This window comes from Papaver somniferum, chromosome 7 (assembly GCF_003573695.1).
Source record: "Papaver somniferum cultivar HN1 chromosome 7, ASM357369v1, whole genome shotgun sequence".
In the NCBI taxonomy this organism is placed as follows: Eukaryota; Viridiplantae; Streptophyta; class Magnoliopsida; order Ranunculales; family Papaveraceae; genus Papaver; species Papaver somniferum.
In genome coordinates this window covers 228480406-228498357 of record NC_039364.1, presented here as the reverse complement: position 1 = coordinate 228498357, position 17952 = coordinate 228480406, and the positions used below count along the sequence as shown (strand labels likewise).

The following is a 17952-nucleotide window of genomic DNA, read 5'->3' as shown; positions in this document are numbered from 1 at the left end:
ATTTTCCACGTTAACAAAACTTTTGGTATTTTGTGTTTTTCCCTTTTGACATTGTATTGTTTTATCTCTATAATGATTAGCACAAGTAGTACGTGATCAATCTAAATAGTTTAAGTCCCTATTGATTGAGATCGAAGACAAGAGTGTGTTATAATATAAGTTTTTGGTGGATCCCCACACTCCTTTTATACCACCATCTTTACAACCTCTTCTCTACCCTTCTACATTCTCCACCGCTTTGTAACTCCAACTGGTGTGATTACTCAGGTTATTTTTTTTTAACAAACATGCACTTTATTACTCCTCTAATGTTGAATTATTAATGTCATCTTTATCTTATCTTATTTCTTTTAATAGACATGCATTTCAAGGAAGCGCCAGATAGTTTAACGCAGAAAATTAGAAGCATTAAATCTGACGGTTTATAATAGAAGCACCCAATAATTAGCATAACCATTGGATTTAAAGTTCCACCAAAATATAATTTATAATTTATGACTCAGATTTGTTGCGCCAAATCAGTTGGCGCCCGAAATGTAATTTCTTGAGTGCCGAATTATTTGACGCCACAGAGTTGATTCAGAATTGCATTCAAGCATTTGGCTAAGCTTAATAGGCACGTCTAAAGTTGATGTGAAATTACAACATCGCTAAAGGTGCCAATTTACTGGGAGGGTATCAAGCGTCTTGTTGGGATTTCAGCCTCTACTGTATACTATACTGGTGCCCCCATTAGCAGGCATAAATTGGGTGTGGTTATTGGTGGAGGCGTGGAGCTCAAAAACGAGACTCTAATGGCCATGCCTCTCTCTTCTTACTCCCCTTTTCTGTCTCCTCTTCTTCGAATCAAATTCGTTTCAAGAAAATCATTAAAGCTACGATTCAGCTGTTGTTCTCCTGTAGTATTGAATGCTAGTTATAGTACCACTACCAGTAGTTTCAGCTGGGATGATGTTTATGGAGTAATTTCTAAACCAGATAATTCAACCTCACATTCATCAAAACTCGATGGGTTTTTCCAAAGAATCAAAACTTGTAACCGTGGATTTGTAATTCTCTATCTTAATTTATCGTTTGCTTACCAAAATTTGAAATTATTTGATTTTTGTGTAAAACCTATGCAGGAAATGAAATCTGAATTCCTTCCGTTCATTATCGAGGAACAAATTGCTGGATATGTTCATAATCAGTATGTAAATTCTTAAACTTCTCTTACACTGTTTGATTGTCGTAAATTGGTCATGAATTCGACTTTTTATAGATAGTACTATTGAACCTAATGTAGGTTCGCCAGCCATCTAAGGAAATTCCAGGATGTTTTTGCATTTCCTGAGGATAATTTGTTTGGTAATGGTGGTGGTGGTGGCTATGTTATATTGAACCCATCACTTAAATCACCAGAGGACAGGACAAAGGCAGTTGGGGATGTTATTAAGTGCTTGGGTGAAGGAGTCATACCAGGTATACGAAATGAGGTACTTCTTACTATTGTTTTGGTTTGAAGCAGTATCTTTGGTTTATGGTATTTCTTGGATAACTAATTCATTACTCGACCGGCACTCAGGTAGACCTGGACGTATTTGGTTGATTTTGATTAATGATTTTGTCTTGAAATCAGATTGTTGTGTTACCGAACTGAGCAGCTTTACTGAGTTTAAAGATGTACTAGAGTACTAGTTCAGCCTAAAAAAATTGTCCATCTGTCCTTCAGTTTGCTAATGATGGTTTTTTGACTTTTTCAATTATTTTTAGCTTTACCCTGTGACAACATCATATGGGGTGCCAGCATACTTTTCTCTGGAACGTGCAGCTGCTCCATTCTTCGGAATTAAGGTTTGGAATATCCTCCTCTCAAGCTATCTGTTTCTTAATCAACAATAATTAAATAGCATGGTGATTAATCACTTTGGCGAAGTACTATTTCCAAACAGAAAAGTTGATGCAGATCATAAGTTTTTAGTGTTGTATCTTCATATATCCTCATTGTTCACCCCCAAAGTCACGTTCAGGTTTGGGAATCCTCGGTCTGTAGTAAACTTTTTTCTCTTTAACTAACTTAGGCACCAATGTAATTGGATGTGTAGGCTATAGCGTTTTCTCACAGCTTTGTATATTATCTAAAAGCTTCTTTGGCCTTTTTGTGTTTTATGAGCCACCTGTGATGGGTGAATATAAATATATTGTTCCTACCGCTGAGTGATAAACTCCTTTTTTATGTACTTTGAGAATAGGCTTATGGCATCCACTTGATTGGCTATGTCGATAGGGATGGTGAGAAATCTTTGTGGATAGGAAAGAGAAGCGACATGAAGCCTACTTTCTCTGGAATGCTTGATCATTTAGCTGCTGGAGGACTGGTATGTAATAAACCTGAAACTTATATCAACTGCAAGTCCTTTATTTTGTTTTCTGTGTCGTTGATTTTTATGAGTCCCATGGTTTGCTGACCGTCTACAATTGTCTTACAATGAACCATTCAACCTTCAAAACTGTATCTGGAATTATGCTATTTGGACTTTGGAGGATGCTCTTCTCTCTGGAAAAGATTCCATCGAGGATATACTCAAGGGGCGTATCCTGGAAAAACCAAGTAGTGTACAAAAGCATATTTTTAAAAGCGGTTTCTTGTTTTGACTGAGCAAGTATTTCCTGCCAAAGAAAGCAAATGAACTTGAGTTTTACTGGACATATGATGTAATCATCAACTTAGAGCATTGGTCTGAGCATAATCCATGATAGAAAGATCGTAAACTTAGTGTATCATTAATTTGACCGTGAAAATTTTCTGTTCCACATATGGAGGTTGTTTGTAGAAACCAATATAATAAGTTAACAGCTGTGATCCAGACAATGGACTGCTAGATATGGGTCCTATGCCGCTGAGCAATCATAATTTGTTAACTTACTAATTTCACCTCTTCTATTTTAAATGTGTTAAAATCATTGTATGTACTTGTCGGACTGTACTATTTGAGCTGCCGATATTATTTATAGGTGGCTTACATTTGGTGTCAGTGTATAGCAAGCTTGAGAGGGTCCAGAGAGCATTTTGAGTTAGGTTTAAACTTTCCAAACTCGGTGAATCCTACAATTGAATGTTAGTAAACTTATCCATGCTGTTTTCATTAAACTTATCCTTACCGAGTTTGAGTTTGTTATCCTTTTGCGCTACTTAAGCAACAATATCATTTAATGTTTTGTCCCCAAAAAAGTTCATTTAGTATTTGTAGACTGAATATGTTTGTAATACTGTTATTGGCAGCCACATGGTATCACATGTAAAGAGAATGTAATGAAAGAATGCCAAGAGGAAGCAGGAATACCACGATCCATCTCGAATGGGTATTTTTCTTTCCAATGCGTTATCCCACATATTCTTCAAAACTCAATCTATGTGTTTAGCTTGTTGAATGGAGTTATTAAAACTGGAAAATCAACATGTATTGTAGGGTTTCTTGTTAAATTTAATCCAATTCCTCCTCCTTTGCTTGAATACAGTGCTGTCCCAGTTGGAGCTGTTTCATATATCGACGTCAATGGGTATAGCTATAAGAGAGATGTTCTCTTTTGTTATGATTTGAAGCTTCCTGCTGACTTTGTTCCTACAAATGAAGGTATAAGATTATCCTTTTCAAACTATTCATTTCTGCAGTAGTTCTCTCAGAAATCTATGAGGCGGTTGATACTTGTCTATCACATATCCAAAAATATGTCCCCCATTTCATCCTTTGTTGATTTCTTATTTGTCCTTTGAACTTTTGAAGTTGCTCTTCAATTGGATTTATTCAGTGTGAATCACATGTTACAGATGGGGAGGTTGAGAGTTTTAGGTTGATTCCGGTGAAAGACGTTGCAAATATCATACGGAGGACCGAGTTTTTCAAGGCTAACTGTTGTCTCGTCATCATTGATTTCTTATTTAGACACGGGTACCAATTTTCCTACTCTTAGACTTACCTCAATCGTTGCTTCCTATTGTTTCAAAAGTCTAATCTGTTCCATTTTGATTCCTAAAAATTGTGCAGCTATATCTGTCCGGAAGATCCAGGTTACCTAAACCTGTTACAAAGCTTGAGAAGTGGAGATTGTTCCTGAAATGTAAATGTCCTCCTGGTTCATTCATTCTCCTTCTGGCCGATGTTTTCCAATGTGTTGGTCTTGGTCCGTCCCTGTAGTACAATTAAACCACATTTTAATTCCCTGTCATGTTTGAATTTTCATCTACAGTTCTGTGCAGTCGTATTAATATCGCAAAACCATGGTTTTCGCTATGCTTTTACTCTTCTTTTTCGAATCTTACATAATCTGCACTTTGAGATTTCTTATCAGTGCACCATTACTGGAGGTGGTCCGCCTCAGCACATAAGGGACCCGCCGCAAATAAAAAACTGAGATTTCTTCACGGTGATATACTGATATCACGGCTTGAAACAAAAACTGAGGGACCCACCGCAAATAAAAACCAGCCCCCTTTTTCTCCTGGTGGGTCCCGGGGTTACTCTCACTCGGTGATATCGCCGTGATAAAGTCACGGTGAGTGTAGCACCACTGTTGAACAATAAGTATAGATTCATCGTGAAAAATTTACGGTGATATCACCGCGTGAAACAAAAATTGGTGGACCCATCGCAAATAAAAAATCAGCCTCCCTTTTTTTCCTGGTGGGTCCCAAGGATTACTCTCATTCGGTGATATCACCGTGATAAAATCACAGTGAGTCTAGCACCACTGTTCTTTGAAAGCAAATAAATGAATGAGGAAGATGGTTAAAATGAGTTGTATAAAAAGCGAAGTTGTCGAGGGGAACAAGCATACCTTTCTCGGCCTTTTGGCTAAGATCAAGTGTAGTATCTGTTCTTATCAGTTTAATATTTGATATGCCATCCATCGGATGGTACGATATTAAATTAATTTTTTTCATGGGAGAGTTCCCGTCACAGCAGCTTGCTGTTGGGGTTCTCACGCATCGCCCTTGCGTTGCACTAATGCAGAGGCCTGGCGCACCCCCACCAATTCTAAGTTTTAAATTTTGACAACCGTAAATGCCGGCGCAATGCATAAATTTTGACTCACGCGTCGTTCTTGTGTTGCACTACTGCAGAGGCCTGGCGCACCCTACCAATTCTAAATTTTAAATTTTGACAACTGCAAATGCCGGGGCAATGCATAAATTTTGACCACTGCAAATGCCCGACTGCAAAGGCCATTTTGACTACTAAAGGCGTTGCAAAGGCCATTTAGACTTCTTGATATCTGTTGCCAAACACTCTTTATATCCGAAGGGCACGTATAATTACCAGTGGTAGTAGAAGCTAGAAAAAAAAGAACGATTCACAGGTTATTATTTTTTCTCCTGCGAATTTCTCATAAAAGGCTATCACCCCTACAATTTGCGTGACAGGAATGGTCTTCACGCCCATGATTTCAGCAAGGAGAGATGAAATACATAAGATAATTCTGAATCTTCCAAGAAGTGCCAGTTGCCAAACCACCACATTTGAAGCCAACACCTCGTAATACATTTTCTTCTCCTAATTCGAAGTTTCTCCTTTTCTTTGCATTGCCTGATTAAGCAAATAATCATTTATTTAGTTCGCAAGCTACTTAGTAACTGTCAGCTGTATGAAGTCTGAACTGAGAATATGCGTCTGTTTGCAGATACACTATAATCATATTTATGTCAGCTACTTCCAAAAATAAAAAATAAATAAATTTAACGGAAAATTGGTCATTTGTCCAAATATTTTTAAATCACGGTTCAAATGGACGAGTAAAAAATAGTTTGGGTGAAATGGCCAAAAAAAAAATAGTACGGATGAAACCGGTTTCATCCTAGCTTAAATTTAAAAAATAGCAAGGATGAAACTGGATACATCCTGTATAAATTAAAAATAAGAAAAAATATTTGAAAATGGGCACGATGAAACTGGTTACAACCTGACTATTTTTACATTTTTGTCCATTTAAACAGTATCAAAATCTAACTGTCCATTTCACCCAGGAATTGTTGATTTTGGTCTTTTTAACCAATTTTGTGTATATAATTTAGGTAAGAGCAAGAAAATGTATCTGCAATTTACTAAATGTGAACTTCAATATAATTTAACCTTCCTTTCTTGTTGATCTGTTTCATTTGTTTTCCACATTATAATTTAAGTGCCGAAAATTGTCTGAGTAATCGGTGTAGCAAGGATGAGCCTGTTATCTCATATCCTTTCAGAATTAAAGGCCGTCAAGACGAGGGATGTGGTTACCCAGGTTTTGATCTTACCTGCAATAATATGAACAAAACAGTTCTAGAGCTGCCTTTTTCTGGACAATTCGTCGTCAAACATATCAACTATGATAGTAATAATAACGAGATACAACTTCACGATAGGCGTTTTCTAAACCAGTTGAATCTTTCCGGCACCCCTTTCTTTGGTATCACATATATGAATAATTCGTTCTTTAGCTGCAAATCAGATACTTACGGCGCCTCGAAGGACGTAAAATGCCTGCGCAACACCGAATATTTCCTGTACATTTTCTGAAGTATTTCCTTAGTAATATTAATTCCATGAGTGAAGCTTATGCTGGCTTGAAAAATTATAATTTAGTTTCTCGGCTGACATTAATAGGGAGTTCAAGAGCTTTTTTTAAACTCCCCAGCGACTAACAGATATTTTCTAGGGAGTTTAGGAGACTCCTCTAAACTCCCCCACGACTAACGGGGATTTGAAGAGACTCCCTCAAACTCCCCCACGACTAACAGGAGAAAATCTAAATACATTAAAATCTCTCGAACTCTCCGACAACTAACCCCCTGTTAGTTTCTCGGCTGACATTAATTTGTTTTGGTTTTGCAGATAATCGAAAGGAAATTCTCCTAGTTACTCTCCTCAGCATTTTCATCGGATTGCCAGTTTTGTTGATTATCCTCGTATGTCTAATATGCTTGTGTGCTCCCATAATAGCCCAATGGTGTTGTTGATTATCCTCATATAGTCATCGCACATCGATCTCCAGTACTGATTAGTATTGTTCTACATTAAACATTTTATTGTTGTCACTAGTAATTTGAACATTGTACATAAGATTTCAGGCATCATAGTTCTGTTGTAAATGGCCTTGTAACTAATTCAACTGTTGGGTGATTTTTTGTCTGATCGAGTACGCGGATTTTTATTTTTTGAGCGAGGTTGTATCCAAATAAAACAGGGTTAGTATACCTCCAGTATTTAGAGACATTTTGTAAAAATGTCGTAACTTTATAGTCTAATTAGATATGCAGGACAAAAAATTGAGGAGTAGATAAACAAGATTTTGATGGTACACATTAAAATTTAAAATTCACGGAATAAACAAGTCAATTGATCAGCACACAAAGTATGAAACCAAATATTCTGCTCTATGTAAACTGAACTCCTCCTATCACCATTGACTGACCCATGCTTCAGAAATAAATAAAACTAGATTTTGTGCCCGTGGTACGCTCGGCATTTTTGTTCTTTTAGCCATACTTTTTATTAGGGGTCGTGGGATTTTGTCCCTCCCCATCACGATACATTTTTATTAGGTGTGACTCGGTATCGGCTTCGCCTCGCCCAGCCCCGTCCCGTTGTATTTTTGATTTGGTGCTGCACGGTTTCGCCCCACCCATCGTGATCCTTTTTTATTAGGAGTGGCTTCGCCTCATCCCGTCCCGATTTGATTTGGTAAAGCTCGGCTTCGTCTCGCCCCGTCCCGATTTGATTTGGTAAACTCATCTTTTTCTTTTAACCATATTATTCATTTGACGTGATATAGCTCCGCACGCCTCCTCGTCTTGTCCAAATGCATTTTTGACGTGCTGTGGCTCGGCTTCGCCTCGCCTCGTCGCGATGCATTTTTTATTTGGTGTGGCTCGGCTTAGCCTCGCCCCGTTGCTTAGGATTATTGATATGGTGTCACTCGACTTCGCCTCGCCCACCCATCACGATTCTAAAAAGTAAACATTATTTAACTAATTGATCAAGCTTAAAGCCAAAGTCAATCGAGCCTGACATATGATGCCTTATTGTTCTACTTAGTTAAAAGATTAATTAAAATCAAAATACTACCAATTAGCATCTGAAGACTTGCAACAGTGCAACATGCAAGACTTGTTATTTCAACAAACTTATTACATAAGGTCTATGAGCTCTAGCTAAATGGGCTTTGGAAATTCAAATTAACATGTAACCTGAAACTCTACTTATTTGCTAACTATAAAGCTTGGAATTTTTATTCAATTTAAGCTACCAATTATCTGGAGTACAAATATAGTTTCAGCATCCACTGTTTTGTACTGTTGGGAGCTACTACGACTTTAACAGAAGAAGCTCTTCATAGTTTCTCAGTAATCAGACTTAGCCTTTGGTTTAGGATCATTCAAATCTGGTGGAGCTTCTGCTGGTCCAGTTACTGACGGCATGCACAACTTCCTCTACCACTTTTGTATACAGACTTTCGATTCTCTCTTATTTCTCACTTGATCACTTGATTTTAGCCTCCACAGATATAGTTTGTGAAATGGAAGGCTACAGGGGACATGAGCAATGAAAAATGCCTAGCACTTACACATCTGCTTGAATATGCATTTTAGCTTGTCATAGTTCTCCCTGGACTCTTCTACATGCCCAACACTTATACTTCAACGCTATAATATATGGAACACTCCTGCAAATTTCACCCAAGAATACATATTAGGCAAACAGAATTTATGCTTCCTAATTAACTTCCTAATCGAAAGTCATCAATTAAAGCATGTCAAAAAGTTAGAATGTGAATATGTGTCTCAGCAGTAACAAAAAGTGATACCAAATATTCAATTGCACATTAATAATTCTAGAGCTTTGGTTAACAATGAAAATTGTTAATGTACGTGCATCTTAAATCAATGTTATATATGCTATGGGATTTCTCATTTTAGTTCTTATATTTCCAATTCACATAAAACTTTTTGTCCAGCGCCTGAACACAACAGAACATTGGAATTGTTCAGAAAAAATCAAATGACAATGAATGTGATGATATTATTGTATGGCATTGTAACATCACATATTGGAAAAAAAAAAAAAAAAACTAAACCAAAAAATTACCAGTATCTAACAGGCTTGCGCATCTGGAGCAACATGTGGTAGCATGACCAAAGCATCTGGCACACGGATGAAAATTGGGTTTTGAAAAAATGTTAACAGGAAAAACAACACTGGCCGAAAGTTTGGTGAGAAACAAAAGTTCGTTCGGTTACCTGGACAGGGGATTCTATAGCTGCAAAGACCAAACTGAAGGACAACAAAGCCATTACTTGACAGTTGCGAATTGAGGTTCAATATTGCTGCGAAAAAAACTCACATAACTAAAACATATTAATTAAACCTAGATAGCAACATCGTAAATAAATTGTGAGCGACTTCAAGGTGATGCCACAACTTCCCTTCATTTCTAGGAAGCCTCAAGCAGATAAAAAAAAATGACTAATTAATTAGACATGCATATACTATTATGTCTAACTACTTGAAGCATTCTCAAGAATGGTCCATATCTAAGGGACTTGTATTCTCGCTCGGCCTAAATGTACAGTTGTTTTACCTCCCCTCCTTGCTGGTCTTGACATTTTCCCTAGCTCAGTACCTAGTGCTGCTCCAATAGTAAGTCCAAGCATACACAACTCTGCAGACCTGTAGAGAAAAGGCCGAAGTGCAAATGTTCAATAAAACTCTAGAATCACAGAAACAAAAAGAACAGTTTCAATAAAACAAAAACGAGCTAATGAATTTCAATCCACAAAAGGGTTTGAGCTGTTAGATGGAAGCTAGGATCTAATATGCAAATGAAGTTGCAAGTTTACCTCTTTGAAGAAGTGGAAGAAAAAAAGGTCGCCTTCAGAGTGACTGTCTGCAAAAAGAAAAACTTTGTCAAACAATCTGGTGTTAACAGCATAAGAACCCCATACTATATGTATAATGTTCTTAGCTTTCGTACTATTTCATAAAGTTGAACAAAATAAACCCAAAAACAATCAGGACAAAACCAAAACGATTAGGAGGCCAACCTGGCATCATCAACCCAATCTCTAACACTGGCATTATTTTACCTCTTAACTTTATGCTCTGATTATTGCAACGTACCTGTCGAATAAGAGTACCAAGTACTCAAAATCATTTTCATCCTTTTGGTCCAGACTCTAGTCCATGGTTGGTCGACCCTTTTCTGAAATTATTCTTAAAATTTCAAATCAGATCCAAATAAACTAAGAAACAATTCGAATATAAAGTTGATGCAAAATGGAATCATATACATTTAAGTTTTTTCTGGGCTCATATGACATTGAACAGAACTAACTCTCGCTGTAGACCCATGTTTTCATCCAAGGAGTATAAATTAGATAACAACATTTCTGAACCCAGTTAACTCCCACTAATTGCACCTAATTAAACACCGAGAAAAACATGAGGTGCAAAATTTTTGAAATTTGGCAATACTAACTGAGTTCATCTAGCTCTTCCCTAAAACTTCTGTCCAACACTAAAACAAAGATAGATAAACTTCCAAAATTTACTAATTAATTTTCCTAGACAATTAGACAAATTTTCCCTTAATTTTATTCCCTTATCTATTAGACATTTTTACGAGCAAACCATATATGACCTAAACTCGGACAAAGTAAAGTTAGTGCTGATTTAACATGACGTAAACAATCCAGTTATATCTCAGGAGGAAAGAAAATCCAAGGTCTAAAATTCTTTAACGTATAACCATATTTAGGATTAGTTGTAAAATCACATCTGTAAATAATCCATATTGATTAGTTGTGAACCCTATTCTTTTCCCTTATCTTAATGAATAAAAATCCAAGGTCTAGTATTCTCACCAAGATGAATACATCCTAAACAACCGAAGGCACAATATTGGACAGAGAAAAGGCTATATCAAGCATTGAAGTATATGTTGTTGTAAGAGTTAAATCCATTAAACCCCCAAATCACACTTGATTGCATCACCTACAGATTCAACGGAAAAAAAAAAGAACAATCAGTGCAAAAGTAAAAGAAAAGGCACGGAACACTAAACCATATAAAAGTAATCAGATTCAAAAACCCTAAGCAAAATAAATTTCTAAAAAACTACCTGAAACTCGAGAAATTGACATGTTGGAAAATTGATGAAACTTTAATTGGAACTATAGAGTCAATTGGTATTCAATTGGCCTTGGTTTACCCTTATAGCTCTTTCGAGAGTCATATGAAAATCAAAACTTTTTATAGGAATGCTACAGTTTCTTTATAGTTGAGAATGGGGAAGAAGCAGGAACACAAAAAAGGGTTAGACTTAACAATCATGTAAATAAAGCTTCAGCCAAAATCACATCTGTAAATAAACTGGACAAACAATTATTAAAAGAAAAAACCAACAATAAGAACAGTATAAAGAGAGAATCAAATAGAAAACCTAAAAATCAAATGAGAAACTCTTAAATTCCTTTTGCATGATTCTGCAATTTAGATCAATCATTATCAGGCTTAGGGTAAACCCTAAAAAGGAAAACAGAGAGACTTATTACCTGCAACAGATAGAAAACCCTAGTTGATTGATACGTACACTTATGTTTGCTTTAGGTATTGTATGGTTAGGTAGGTATGTGTGTTGGTTGTGTTATGGATTTGTACGTATGGTTAAGGTAGGCAGTTAAGGAAGTTTGTATGGTTGCAGTAGATTCCTATATATATATATATGTGTCTGTATGCACCATTCTTATATCTGTGATATCTTCTCTCTGTTTCTATGATGTTCTTCTGTTCCTTGTCTGATTTCATCCATTCTTATCTGTTAATTCTTCTTATTTCACCATTGATGCTTGATTGATAAGCCTTGGGCTCATCAATTGGTAATCAGAGCCGTTCGATCTTGTTGGACGGTTCCTGCCATATACAAATGGATTGGCGTAATGATGTTATAGAAAGTATCAAAACTGTGGTTTCTACTCTTTTAGAGCAACATGAAGACCGAGTAGCTCTCAACCGTGAAATCAAAGTTCTTAACGGAGAATAAAATAAATAATGGATGAAATTAAGACCATTGTTTCACGCATCTCATCGAACATTTCAGTGGCAGTTGAAGAAGAAGATTGTATCATGTTTTCTGAAAATGAAGTTGGTTCTTCTGATTTCAACATTGTTGATTGCTATCCAATTTTCAATGAAAATCTAAAGAGACTGAAGTACCGGTTCACAAGCCACAAAGTAAGGAACCCTACATACTATTCCTTGCTTCCATTGATGAAACAGAAGTTAACTTCTCTTTTTTGGCATTCAAGTTTAGCCAATATGCGGGAAGATTTCGAGGGCGCATTGCTGTTTTTCCACGGTGCATCATAACATGTTTCACGAATCAAGTGGCAAATGTCCATATGTTATGCATTTTATTGTTTCATTGTTTTCTCTTTGTAAATGTTATTTCAAGTTTGTACACAACCTTGAGGACAAGGTTGTTCTGAAGGGGGTGGGAATGATACGTCCACTTGTGTTTGCTTTAGGTGTTGTATTGTTAGGTAGGTATGTGTGTTGGTTGTGTTATGGATTTGTAGGTATGGTTAAGGTAGGCAGTTAGGGCAGTTTGTATGGTTGCAGTAGATTACTATATATATATGTGTCTGTATGCACTATTATGAGGTTAATAAATAGAAATGTATTGATCTTCTTGTATCTGTGATATCTTCTCTCTGTTTCTATGATGTTCTTCTGTTCCTTATCTGATTTCATCCCTTCTTTATCTGTTAATTCTTCTTATTTCACCATTGATGCTTGATTGATAAGCCTTGGGCTCATCATTGATCAAAATAATCAAATCCACCACAAATGCAAACATAGACAGATATGATACCTGAAGGTAAATCAACAAAGAAAAGAAGAGCGGTGAATATATTAGGATGATACAGATGTGTAGATGGTGGAGAAGAAGGTGGATGCGGAGATAGATCGAATAATGGAAGAGTAGTTTTGTTTTAGGTTTAGTCGAGATTTTTCTTCTTTTTTTTCCGGGAAAGACTGCGTAAATAAATAAATAAATTACTTTATTTTGTTAGCAAAAGCCTTTATTTTCTCTTCTTCAAAGAAAAGTTGAACGGAACAATTCTATGAGTGGGTGAGGGTCACCATCGAAGGAGGAGGGAGGTTTTCCCACCGCGCGACGCGTGGCCTCGCATGTCTTAGGATTTTAAAGGAGCTAGATGGATTGTCCCAGGAAAACTCAACTTGTCCAAGGCAGCGAAGTTAAGATTTAGTCTGACTCCCATATATACCGATTAAAGCAGAGGAACTGAAACAAGACGGTACAAAAAGAGAAGTTGGATATGAGGCATACCTTTCTCAGCCTTTTGGCAAAGATCAAATGTAACATCTATGATTATGTTCTTGTCAGTTTAATATCTGATATGCTGCACGATATTATTTTTTGATTTTTATTTTGCACGGGAGTGTTACAGGAGGCCTGGCGTGCATTGCAAAGGCCTGAATTTATTTTATGGGAAAGTTCTCATCTCAGTAGTCAGTAGGCCTGGCGCCCACCTACCAAATGATAAACTTAACTTCTGGGAATAAATGAACTAAATTGGAAACTGAACAAATTCTATGACGCCTAGATTCATTTAACTTGGATTAGCTTACAGTTAGGCTCACAACAAGCTGCAATACAACCTTGTGCTCAGCTTTTTGTAGAATTTCAGGAACAAATCGTCCAAAAAATCAGAGAGAGACAAAAAAAGAAAGAAAAAGTTTAAAAAAGAATGCACCATCCGGGGAATCGAACCCGGGTCTGTAACATGGTAGGGTACTATTCTACCACTAGACCACTGTTGCTGAATGGTTCGATTTTCCAATTATTACTAACAAAACCCATTACAGACTTGCACTAACCTTCCCAGTACGAAGAAGAAAACTACTTCATGTGTTAGAACTTCGACTCTATGGTGAGGAATAGGCATGAGAATACCTGGGCGGAAAAGACAAACAATGGGGAAGAATCAAAGGGAATTTGACCATATGGTGAAACAGTGGTGGAATCAAAATCTTATAATATTTATCTCGAGTCTTTTTTTTAGGTTCTAGCTATACCTCATGAATTGAACTTCCGGTGCTGAATTATTAGGAAGGTAACGTTTATTTCACTGTCACCTTGGAAGCAGAATAAGTACATTTAGGAACTTTAAAGCGCATTTGGTTAGCAAGTCCAGAAAATCAAGCTTTGTTTGTACAAGCGGCATACGCCTATTTTCTGCATAGGCAGTAAGCACAAAAGCGAATTATTCTTCCACCTTAGAATACCATGTGGTGCTGATTATATGGGGGTACACTTGTTTTTTGGAGACTTCAGGAACCCCAATAATTTTCAAAACGAAACTTTTCATTTCTGAGACATGGCTTTAAAATTATAACTAGATTTTGTGCCCGTGCTACGCACTGGGCAAACCCGAAAATCATCTACCGTCATTTTTTCCGTTTAACCATATTTTTAGTTTAGTGTGATGTGGCTTCATCTCGTCCCATCGTGCATTTTTGATTTAGTGTCGCAGGACTTTACTTCGCCCTGTCGCATTTTTTATTTGGTGTGGCTCGGCTTGGCCTCGTCCTGTCGCAATGCATTTTTGATTTCGTGTGGCTCGGCTTCGCCTCGCCCCCGTCCCAATGCATTTTTAATTTGGTGTGGCTCGTCTTCAGCTTGTCTCGTCGCGATGCATTTTTCGATTTGGTGTGGCTCGGCTTCGCCTCGCCTCTCGTCCGGATGCATTTTTGAGTTGATATCACCGAGTTTGGTCGTCGGAAAATCTTTGGAATCACCAGAATCCGGCCAGAAAACCGCCTGAATTCTGCTGTCCAGACACTTGAGTCGCTAACAGTCATCGTTGCAACAAACAGTCAAAACTTAACGGTCAATTGGACCTTAGTTAGGTACCGAGTCAGACGGTCTGAATCGTCAGAGAGATCTGAATTACTGAGTTGACTCGGTAGAACAGAATTCCAGACTACATTATTTCTCTTTTGCTCGTGCACTTTTTGTATGTTATTTGTAACCTCTATATTCATATTCCCACGTGAACCTTGTATATATATCCACCTTGTATATTTTTGCACCCGAAATATGTAGTATAGACGTTATGACTTATTATTTATTTTCTTAAATCCCTTTTTAAACCTGGCGTTTTTAGGGGCCACTCAAAAGGATTTAGGGGCCAACAATAAAACAAAAAAGGTCACCCAAAGGGAAAATGTAGCCAGCCCTTATCTCGCGTAATTCGTAATGGCGAAATTACCCTTATATATTCGGAGGATATGATAACATTGTTACCCTCCGAATGCAATCGGAAGCCAAAATCGTTCCCATACTTCCGATTATACGAGGTGCAGTATTTCTTGGTTCGTGTTTTGGATTCAGCATTAATCGGGAGTTAAATATATTACAAAACCTACCGATTATAAGTTGCCGCAAATTCAAATTTTGAAAGCTACCATAATCGGTAGATATGCTAAATCCAATACCTACCGATTATTGGTTTCTCCACATTCAACTTTCGTCAAATTAGCCGTTGGAGTTTTTGGGAAAAACAAAAAGAGCCGTTGGACCCTAAACCTATATAAAGAAACTCATATCTATCACCCCAATTGCACCAAACTCTTTCCTCTCTTAAGTTTTAATTTTCATAACAAAAAACATGGATATTGCTTTTGCCGAAGAAGAAGATTGTGCTATTTATAGAGCGTGGGTTGTGGTAACTACTCATGATCTTGTTCACAAGCTCCACAAATCGGAATCCGAAGAGCAGATATGGAACCGTATCTTAATGGTATTTGAGGCCTTAGATGGTAATCGAATTCGAAGATCATCCAATGACATTAAGATGAGAAAGAATGCGCTATATAAGGAGATTGACAAACTTTAAGATGAGGAACGGTTTGTTAGGAACGCTTTTCCTTGGTGGACGTATGAAAAACGAGTAAGTATCTCTGTAACTCCAATTCACATTAACAAAAGTTAGTACTAACTTGTTACTCATTCGTAATTTCAGAGAAATCTTGCGGATCGCCGGTATGTGGACCTCTACGGGAAACGATTTGAACATGAAGGATGCTACAAAATCAAGAGGGACAATTTCTATGGTCACTGGAAGTTATGATCTGTTTTAATACTTTTATGGTCAATTAGGAGTATGGATTTAGGTGCTTTTGACGAAATTGTAAGGTTAAGGCCGTTTGAACTTTATGTAATGGATGTAATCGGAGTATTATTAATATAAAAACTAGTCGATTATACGAAATCGGTAGATTATTTTGTTAAACAACCTACCGATTGTAATATTCGGTTATTTTATGAGTCAACTTTCTTTCCGATTATGGTGTTGTTTGGTTCCAGGAAACAGTTTTTTTTGAACTTGTAATATTCGAAGGATAATGTTTTTGTAAAGTTCCGAATGTACGATGGCCCAAAAATCAGAATTTGGAAAAACTTATACTTTTCAAATTTTGTCTTTGAAATAATCGGACGTTAAATTAGTTACCAAAACTTCCGAATATGGGATGTCTAACCTTCAATATGGTCCCTTGGAACCACCTGGAGCCATGGCGTGGTTTGTTTTGAACTTGTGATATTCGGAGGATAGGTTTTTTATAAAGTTCCGAATGTACGATGGCCCAAAAATCAGAATTTGGAAAAACTTATACTTTTCAAATTTTGTCTTTGAATTAATCGGACGTTAAATTAGTTACCAAAACTTCCGAATTTGGGCTGTCTAACCTTCAATATGGGCCCTTGGAACCACCTGGATCCATGGCGTGGTTTGTTTTGAACTTGTGATATTCGGAGGATAGGTTTTTTATAAAGTTCCGAATGTACGATGGCCCAAAAATCAGAATTTGGAAAAACTTATACTTTTCAAATTTTGTCTTTGAAATAATCGGACGTTAAATTAGTTACCAAAACTTCCGAATATGGGATTTCTAACCTTCAATATTGGCCCTTGGAACCACCTGGAGCCATGGCGTGGTTTGTTTTGAACTTGTGATATTCGGAGGATAGGTTTTTTATAAAGTTCTGAATGTACGATGGCCCAAAAATCAGAATTTGGGAAAACTTATACTTTTCAAATTTTGTCTTTGAAATAATCGGGCGTTAAATTAGTTACCAAAACTTCCGAATATGGGATGTCTAACCTTCAATATTGGCCCTTGGAACCACCTGGAGCCATGGCGTGGTTTGTTTTGAACTTGTGATATTCGGAGGATAGGTTTTTTATAAAGTTCCGAATGTACGATGGCCCAAAAATCAGAATTTGGAAAAACTTATACTTTTCAAATTTTGTCTTTGAAATAATCGGAAGTTAAATTAATTACCAAAACTTCCGAATATGGGATGTCTAACCTTCAATATGGGCCCTTGGAACCACCTGGAGCCATGGCGTGGTTTGTTTTGAACTTGTGATATTCGGAGGATAGGTTTTTTATAAAGTTCCGAATGTACGATGGCCCAAAAATCAGAATTTGGAAAAACTTATACTTTTCAAATTTTGTCTTTGAAATAATCGGACGTTAAATTAGTTACCAAAACTTCCGAATATGGGATGTCTAACCTTCAATATTGGCCCTTGGAACCACCTGGAGCCATGGCGTGGTTTGTTTTGAACTTGTGATATTCGGAGGATAGGTTTTTTATAAAGTTCCGAATGTACGATGGCCCAAAAATCAGAATTTGGAAAAACTTATACTTTTCAAATTTTGTCTTTGAAATAATCGGACGTTAAATTAGTTGCCAAAACTTCCGAATATGGGATGTCTAACCTTCAATATTGGCCCTTGGAACCACCTGGAGCCATGGCGTGGTTTGTTTTGAACTTGTGATATTCGGAGGATAGGTTTTTTATAAAGTTCCGAATGTACGATGACCCAAAAATCAAAATTTGGA

At 37.0% G+C, this 17952-nt stretch overlaps 2 protein-coding genes, 1 non-coding gene and 1 pseudogene across 5 annotated transcripts; 3 read left to right on the top strand and 1 right to left on the bottom strand.

The window, feature by feature from the left end:
* The first annotated feature begins 647 nt into the window (after window positions 1-647).
* Window positions 648-4271, top strand: LOC113299746 (nudix hydrolase 20, chloroplastic-like). The gene is made up of 9 exons (XM_026548821.1): window positions 648-1049; window positions 1125-1189; window positions 1286-1475; window positions 1753-1833; window positions 2232-2357; window positions 3263-3342; window positions 3499-3614; window positions 3809-3929; window positions 4026-4271. The coding sequence occupies exons 1-9, from the start codon at window positions 795-797 to the stop codon at window positions 4093-4095; spliced, it is 1104 nt and encodes a 367-aa protein (XP_026404606.1). The 5' UTR covers window positions 648-794; the 3' UTR covers window positions 4096-4271.
* A 540-nt stretch (window positions 4272-4811) lies between these two features.
* LOC113300877 lies at window positions 4812-5009 on the top strand. The gene has a single exon (XR_003335983.1). It is a non-coding gene; the product is annotated as a U2 spliceosomal RNA (small nuclear RNA).
* Window positions 5010-8218: 3209 nt separating this feature from the next.
* Window positions 8219-11960, bottom strand: LOC113299745. 3 transcript variants are annotated; one of them, XR_003335170.1, is made up of 8 exons: window positions 11567-11960; window positions 10877-11006; window positions 10134-10215; window positions 9854-9900; window positions 9595-9683; window positions 9254-9340; window positions 9102-9157; window positions 8219-8679 (listed from the first exon to the last, which is right to left on the bottom strand). XR_003335170.1 is itself a non-coding variant. In XM_026548820.1 (6 exons), exons 1-5 carry the CDS (start codon window positions 10171-10173, stop codon window positions 9108-9110), a joined length of 309 nt encoding a protein of 102 aa, XP_026404605.1. In that variant the 5' UTR covers window positions 10174-10870; the 3' UTR covers window positions 8219-8679; window positions 9102-9107. The 3 variants fall into 3 exon arrangements, 1 of the variants encoding a protein (XP_026404605.1); XR_003335171.1 differs by lacking the exon at window positions 11567-11960 and adding an exon at window positions 11134-11547; XM_026548820.1 differs by lacking the exons at window positions 10877-11006; window positions 11567-11960 and having other exon boundaries at window positions 9854-9896; window positions 10134-10870.
* Window positions 11961-13361: 1401 nt separating this feature from the next.
* Window positions 13362-13521, top strand: LOC113300950 (annotated as a pseudogene).
* The last annotated feature ends 4431 nt before the right edge of the window (window positions 13522-17952 follow it).